Source organism: Castanea sativa, chromosome 1 (genome assembly GCF_040712315.1).
Source record: "Castanea sativa cultivar Marrone di Chiusa Pesio chromosome 1, ASM4071231v1".
NCBI lineage: Eukaryota > Viridiplantae > Streptophyta > Magnoliopsida > Fagales > Fagaceae > Castanea > Castanea sativa.
The window spans coordinates 25698986-25707185 of NC_134013.1; the positions used below are offsets into that span (position 1 = coordinate 25698986).

General features: G+C 35.0%; 1 protein-coding gene across 4 annotated transcripts; it reads right to left on the reverse strand.

Moving 5' to 3' along the window:
• Positions 1 to 1034: 1034 nt before the first annotated feature.
• On the reverse strand, positions 1035 to 8200 carry LOC142622556 (transcription factor bHLH80-like). 4 transcript variants are annotated; one of them, XM_075796045.1, is made up of 6 exons: positions 7598 to 8200; positions 7354 to 7494; positions 7138 to 7203; positions 1735 to 1803; positions 1319 to 1435; positions 1035 to 1242 (listed from the first exon to the last, which is right to left on the reverse strand). In XM_075796045.1, exons 1-6 carry the CDS (start codon positions 8114 to 8116, stop codon positions 1222 to 1224), a joined length of 933 nt encoding a protein of 310 aa, XP_075652160.1. In that variant the 5' UTR covers positions 8117 to 8200; the 3' UTR covers positions 1035 to 1221. The 4 variants fall into 4 exon arrangements, with proteins under 4 accessions (XP_075652160.1, XP_075652162.1, XP_075652161.1 ...); XM_075796047.1 differs by having other exon boundaries at positions 1319 to 1445; positions 7598 to 8197; XM_075796046.1 differs by having other exon boundaries at positions 1035 to 1445; positions 7598 to 8197.

The following is an 8200-nucleotide window of genomic DNA, read 5'->3' on the forward strand; positions in this document are numbered from 1 at the left end:
TTTGTTCACAAGCCAAATTCTGTCCAATACCCAAATATCTTATGCTTAAAATCTCCACTATATATATCAATATATCATGCACTAAGTTTTGAACTCTGACTTCACCCTACTTCAACTCAAAATCATTTTGTAAATTAAGAGAGCTTACATAATGCCATAAATATTACTATTTTACGTAAGTTAGAGAAACACCAGTGGTTTAGAGATAGCACAAACCAAACAAAGAAAAATAATAAATTATTGAAGTGAGAAGCAGTTATTAAAAATAGGATTTATCCTCATCTATAAAATTTCAAACTCATAATTCTAATCGTTTTTAAAATAAAAAATTATAGTCACAATACATTAATTAAACTCTATATATGCAGAAATTCATTATTTGGGCCCAGTTTTAGTTTAATAGAGAAAATGAGAGTTAGTTTTAAGATACAACTACCAAATTTGTCTAATAAAAAACTTTTACTCTTTTGATAATAAATATGTTATAAATACTAATTTTTCCGAACTCTATCAATTCATCTTCAATCAATGGATGTCAAGCTAGAATACTTCACAACCATGACAGCTGAATACCACGCCACTCTACCAGAATAATGTATGTCAAGCTAGAATAACTGTTGCTAAATGACACATTGTCATACTTCACAATTATAACTAAATTATAACTCACAATACACCAATACAGAAGATTCTCACCTAGAAGAAGGGAGAAACAAAGAACAACATATAATGATATAATATTTGACATTACTCAGAACAGAGAATTCAAAAACCAAATAATTTGAATTATTCTACAAAATTATGTGATTCAAATATATGTATTGATAACATTGCACGTGAAACTAACCTTCTCAATGACGACAACATAGCAATTGAGAGTAAATATCACTAGTGAATTGTTTACGAGGATTGTTTAAAAATAATGGTCCATTCACTTATCTTTCAAAGGGATCTTATCAATCATATAACTTCTTGATAAGTGGATAGCAAGTTTTATGAAACTAAAAGTTTTCTCTGGACACATGGAATATACATCTTAAACAAAGAGCATTGTGCAGCAATTGAATAAATATATTATTGTGTACACTAATTTACAAGTACTATCACAATAACTTCTTCATTTATTTTCTTTTTCTTTTTCTTTTTTCAAGCGAAATCACAACCATAGCAAACTTCAAAGAGCAGTTTTGACGAGATGAAGCAAACATTCTTGATCATAGACTAAACTATGAAACCTGAAATCTATATAGAAGAGGAGTGATAGATGTAATTACAAGGTGAATATTTGAGAGAAAAGAGAATATTAGTGGCAAATTACCATGATGAAGCTTGGCTGAAACCTCAAAATTAGATAATTACACATGACTGTGGGAGCTATCTTTAATACTTTCTTCTGTGAAATCTTTGACCACGCATTTGCATCTCTGTTGTTGCTCTGAGAGATCCTGCCATGTTTCAGGATTTTCAAAATGTGCAAAAAATTATGCCTTCTGTTTTGCACTTCACTTGAACACCACATCCATTCAAATTATATTTTCTCTTATTTTATTTATTTCCAATCCCATACCTCTTAGCACCTACTCATTTGCCTAGAAGAGGAAAAAGAAAAGAATTTTTGGAGTTGTAAAATTATGTAGGATGAAATGGTAATTGTACAATTTCATAATTTCAGTCATCTGCCTGTGTCTTCTTTTGAAACTCATAAATTCCTTTCAAGTTCAATGCAGGGAGTACCTGAATCTGCTTTTGAAGAAGCTTTACATACTCTACTGCCTCTTCTAACATATCTGCTGTGTTTGTTTGCTGCAAGTGACAACAAAAATGCCAAATTTAAAAATTGCAGCTAAGTCTGGATGCAATGAGATTTTATGCTTCATTCAAAAATTAAAAATTCTAAAAGGTGATTAATATATTCTTCTTTCATGATTCAAGGTTGAGTTTTACAAAGTACCAAACCTGACTATGCAATTTGAAGCCAATTTAGATTTTATAATACCTTTTATTATAAATACTTTTTTTTTTTTGATATCACCCTCTGTAGCAAGATTGTAAAAAACCTTCTTTTTTTTTTCCCTGAAAGCTAAAACAGAAAAAGATATCGGTGAGTTTTAAACTGAATTCTCCCAACTAACTGGAATGGACTCATTCATTCTATTCAGTTCTATTTAAAGTGACATCTCCATTACCATCTTATTTGATAAACAAGATACACCAGGCAATTAGAAAAAATTATGACCTCAAATTATATTTAGTATTGCAACAACAATCAGAAGATTAATTGGTTAATTTTGCTCAACATACTTGACATCCTTAACCTTCAAATATGCATCTTGTTTGTTTTGTTTGCTTTATAAAAAAATATATGGATGCAAAATATGACAGGTTAACTACAAAACCAATCCACAAAAAAAAAAAGGTGTTGCTTTGAAAAATCCCTCTATACCCTCTACATCTCCTCCAGTCATGCAATTTACACAGACAAATCTGTTTGTAAAGCAATTTATTATACAGTGTGAATAGGAAGAAGAACATTGTCACCGACATTGGATGAGAAAAATCATAATATTAGGAGAAGCCGAAAGTAAAACATAAATAAATAAATAAACAAATAAATAAAAACAAAAACAAAAAAAATAATTAAAACAAAATTCTTCTGACTCACCAATATGATCAGGATTGCACATTGTGGCCCATTTATAAGGTCCATCCAAAATGGAAAGCGGTCACTTCTTAAGATTAGTTCCATTTCCCAGATAAGCATATAACATCTATCCTCTCCCAAAAAATTGAAATTGTTTATAAAAAAAATGATTTAGCTCTAAAAAGAAAATCCACTTAAGTATCTTAATATATTACAATACAAAATATGCCGAGAAAATAACTAATTTTTCTAGATATCCAAACACGTTAAGGCATTGTTTGGTTAAATGAAGAGAAGAGAAAAGAAAGGAAGGAGGAGGGAGGAGAGGGAAGGGAAAGAAATACATATTCATTTGTTTGGTTTGCAACAGGGAAAGGGAAGGAAAAATAACTATTACACGGGCCCCACATTAAAGATTCTCTCTTCTCTCATATTTTCCTCCCAATTTGGGAGGAAATGAAATGGTGGGCCAGGGAGGAAACCAATTCCCTCCGCTTTTCCTTTCTCTCCATTCTTTTTGTCTAACCAAACTAAGGAGTTGGCTTCCTTTCCCTCCATCGCTTTCCCTTCTCTCCTCTTTCCTCCAATCCAAGTAATGTAACTTGCTTTGCAGCAGATGGGAAAATTTAAAAACACACAAAGCCTAAATTGTCCGGTGAAAGTTGAAATGAGGGAGACCACCACAAAAGTGGTTGGTTTCTCCATTCTTATCATTACATAAAATAGTCGAACTACAAAATGTGCCTTCACTTATACATAACTCTCTTGCTCTTCCCACACATGTTCATCATGCTTGGCTTGCTTCAAAGTTTTTAAAAAATGATTCCTGTTTATTGCTTGCATCTCCTACCTAATCACTCAGCAAACCATTGATGTTGCAATTTGCTTCCTCATGACTATATCTCACACACAATCACATTTAGCCTTAATAAGTTTGTTTGCTTGATGAAAACTCTCAAAGTTGCTTCTGGTTATATCAAATATCATCAAGGGATTTTTCTTGTAGAAGCTCATCTACTTTAGGAGAGATCTCACTCTATCATCTCAAAGCTTGTATAGGACATAGCCCTGTACTCTGTATCTGAATTACATCTCACCATATCATTGACTCTTTTTTCTCTTCCGACTCCAAGTAACAAGATTATATATCCTACATAAATACAAAGGTCAGAAACAAGCCTATCCTGGTGATCACCAGCGCAGTCTGCACTGAAGCAACATGTCAAAATTGCCTTCAAGTTTGAACATTATGGCTTGCAAGGAGCATCCTTTACAGAAACCAAGAAATGATAGACAATATGCCAATGAATATGAGTGAACCAACTATAACAACAAAGTGATGTCAAGCTGAGTCACAATCAAGTTAATCAACTTCCTGAAAAGTCTTCAATACTTTCTGGGATCCTCAAATTCCTCATTCTGAAACCACCTTGCCATGTGAGCTACTCCCTTGGCTTCTTGAACCCTTGATAACAGGATTAAAAATTTATACTGAAACATATTATCCAAAAGAACTAGAACGGCATACAAATGTAACAGAGGCCCTTAAAATACAAGAATAAACTTTAGCTGTGAATCATGGGTTTCTTGGATTGTATGGCAGCTGGGTTTTTGATAAAATTTGGACTAGGGTGGCAAGTGAAACTAAGTTGGGTCTCTCAAAGACGGTTGAACAAGATCGAATTTTGCTCTCTTACCAAAGTTGATGTAGCACAAAATTTTCTAAAGAATTTTGCAGGAAAGAGCAAACTCCCCATGTCCACAGGTCGTATACTAGGGAAGCTCCAAAATTCACTGAAAGTTTCATAAATTTAGAAATTCCTCCAAGGAAATGAATGACCACTTAAGACGAATTCCGAATTCCTTCAAAAGTACATTGTTTTCTTTCTTTCCAAAGGGTCTGCATGACATATAGTGGGGCTCCCCATAGATCAGCAAGATGTTTACCTTAAAGCCCTCTCCAACATGCCAGCAAATCCACTACCCTCTTTAGACTTATCCCAATTGAGTCCACAAAAAAAATAATATAATATAATATATATTATTTTATAAAAAATAAAAAACCATAAATTTTGCTCATAATCACATTGAATTAGGAACCTCTAGCTGTTGTCAATGTGAAAAGAGCTACTTTAGTAGGAAACTTAATCTTCCAAGTGCTTTTCCACAGAAAGTATAGTGGGTTTCCAGTAGTAAGAACCTAATAATAAGACTTCAAAAATACCAATCCTAGCAGGGGCTACAACACATCCAGTCTTCCCCATCCCTTGCAATTTTGGTGTAGCACAAAAGGCCGAGAAATTATTGTAAACTCCCCACATGCCAGTCATGGACAAATCTGGTGAACAAGATGTCCCAATGAATAACTCCATTCCAAATCATAGTCCACCACAAAAAACCTCTTTATTTTGGGCTATACTATAGTGTCGAAGAAGCCTTCTTATATGTAACCTCCCCATACAATAGATCAAGCCAAAAACAAATATGGAAGCCACTTCCCACCTATCACTTGACAAAACATTAAAGAACCTCCCATATGTTTCTCAAAAGACACACCACAGGATTCCTTAAGCACTCCTAAAACCAGAACGCCCAGTTCATTTCCACACTTTATAATTACTACGGTTCTCCATAATGTATATGTTTCCGTGGCATAAGGCCAAAGCCACATTCCCAACAATGCATTAGTAAAGTGTACTAGACCTGATGCCCAATCCAACATATCAAACCGGGTCACAAGATGTCTTCCGACCAAGCAAAATTTAACATCATCTTCTAGACCTCCCCAAAGAGAATCTCATAGTAATTTCTTAAAATGATGAATGATATTAATTAGCGTAGTAAATAAAGAGTGGATGTATGTGGGCAAACTAGAAAGAGTACTATTTATCAAAGTGGTTTGGCCTCCTTTTGATAAATATAGCTTCTTCTAGTCTGCAAACTTTCTTTTCATCTTCTCTAGCATTGGTCCCATATTGCTTTGGACTTATACCTAGCCCCCAAGGGAAGCCCCAAAAATTTCACGAGCAATGCAAAGATTTTGCAGCTCATTTTCTCAGCCAAGGCTGATATTCTTGGAGCATCTCCAATTGGAACCAATTTACTTGGATTAATCTTTGAGCCAAACACAGCTTCAAAACACAGAAAAATGCATTTCAAATAGCCCATTTGTACTGCCATATCCATAAAAAAATCAAAGCGTCATATGCATACAAATCATTTGTGATCATCAATAGGTCAGTGCCCTTCCTCCCACTGTAAACCCCTGAATATACTGCCCATATACAGCCATCGAAGACCTCCATCATTATTACAAATAAGAGTGGCGACAGTGGGTCACCATGTCGTCAGCCCCATAAACTATTAAAAAATCCAATAGGACTCCCATTTAACAATATATATAGCTGTGGAAATACCAGAAAAAAAAAATCCATTTTCTCCACTGCTCCTTAAAACCATATTTCTCCAACGTGTAAAAGAAGCTTCCAATTGACGTGCTTATTCAATTTTTTTTTTTTTTTAAATTATAAGTATTTCAACTATTTTAATGCTCCACTTGGTTACAAGCTCACGCTACTAAGCTTGGCTGGTTATTCAATTTAATTATAGCAGTTTGCTTTTAAAAATTATCAAAAGCATAAAAAACAGAAATTGGGGGAAAACAACAGAGATTCAGTCATCAAAACAAACATAATACATGCTAGCCACATGAGTAATAACCAACGAACAACTTATATAAAGACAATACCAGCCACAATACAACCAAACCCAACCCATTTATGACCTTTCCAAACCCACCAAAACCAACGCAATTGCCACCCCTATACAGTCATTACTAAAATTGTAAAAGTAAAAGTAGAAGATTGCCTTTAATAATACAATTTTCTCTTGATTATTACTTACCAGACAATAATATTCTTTAAATGGACTAAAGCAACAAACAGACAAGCAAAGAGTGAATTGAAGGAGGCCAAGGCAGTCCTTGGGACCCAAAGCCCCCTTATTAGAACTTTTCAATTTGGTATGATAGATAAACAGAAATTTTACTTTGACCATCAGAAAATTATACTTCATATGTCCTATTGAACAAACTGAATTTCTTTGTTTTGGTTCCCCCATCTAAAGTTTCCTAGACCCGTCGCTGTGGACAACACTTTTGACATTTAACTTTTAATATTGTTTGTCAAAATGCTGGATCTAACAAATAGAAAATTTAAATTCAAGAGGGTTCACATCTGCCGACAACTAAAACTGTTGACTACTCGTGGCAACTAATCTCTCTTTTTTTTTTTTCTTTTTTTTTCTTTTTTTTTTTTCTTCTTCTCTTGAGAATCTACTTTTTGCTCAAGCATGTTTGCTGGTTAGCTTCAATTAGCAACACAACACAAAGACCACAATGTTTTCCTTTCACTCAATAAAGAAAACACCATGAATGGATTAATTTTTCATTAATAAAAGACGAAGAAAAAAAGGTTTAGCTGTAAATAAGAGGCTACCTTATCCATGTTGGGCACTAGCTCCTGAAGCTTTCTTATACGATCACTTATTCGAGTCCTTCGAACCTAAGGCACAGAGAGAGAGAGAGAGAGAGAGAGAGAGAGAGAGAGAGGTGGAGGAAGCATCAGTTAGGAATAAACACAAACAGTTGATAGTGGTTTTCTATAAATAAAAAAATATGTATGAAAGTGAGTGATCATCAATCTCACACTCACCCTCTCGGCAATGCTTCTAGGATGAGTAGCACAACCTCGCTTTGCCCGAACCCGACAAGGAACTGAGTCCTCCAAAAGCTTTTCCATCTCCATATCTATGAAGCTACCAACTCCACCAACACCACTACTTTGCTCTCCTTTCTATATTATCAAAAAATAAATATATGTAGGTCTTGAATTTTTGTTTATAACAAACTAACCCCAAGAAAAAGAAAGAAAGTTAAAAAAAAAAAAAAAAAAATACCAGGTGATGATGAGATGGAAACTTTGCAGTGAAGTGGTGGTTGAGCTCCCTAGAGCGCTTTGTGCCAGTACCACCACCGCCATGAAAAGTGTTGGAGTTGGAGTGCGAGTCATAGTTGTTGTAATTTGGTGGGTTTGGGTTAAGACCAAAGTTGGAGAAGTAGGCTTCGGAATCCGAATTCCCGAAAAACTCAGCTGGCGAGCTGTTCTGTCTGAATATGTTTGAGTCAAAGACCAGGAGGCTTGGATCGGCAGAGGAAGCAAGTAACTGAGTTAAGCTCTGGGTTGGCTTTAATGGGTCTTCTTCGTCTTCGTCTTCCTCTTCATCTTCTTCTTCTTCTCCTTCTTCTTCTTCGTTTCCTTCTCTCTCTTCTTTTTGGGCTACTGGTTTTTCTTCTTCGAGAAGTGCTTCTAACCAGGTGGCTGGAGCTGAGCGGAACCGAGCGAGTCCACCACCTCCACTCAGTTCACCACTACCTCCACCGCCACTGCTACTTCTACCGTCAGGTGTCGGTTGCATCTGGTTCTCCAATCACTGCTTTTGCTTCTTCACTGGAGGAGCTAATAAATTATCAATTTTGGAAAAAAAACAAACAAACCCTTG

Excerpts from the sequence above, each read along its gene's own strand:
- LOC142622556 (XM_075796045.1), bottom strand. The coding sequence starts at position 8,116 with ATGCAACCGACACCTGACGGTAGAAGTAGCAGTGGCGGTGGAGGTAGT. Across the intron at positions 7,495-7,597 it reads TTCCATCTCATCATCACCTG|AAAGGAGAGCAAAGTAGTGG; the intron begins GTATTTTTTTTT and ends TTGATAATATAG. Across the intron at positions 1,436-1,734 it reads TTCTTCAAAAGCAGATTCAG|AGCAACAACAGAGATGCAAA; the intron begins GTACTCCCTGCA and ends AGGATCTCTCAG.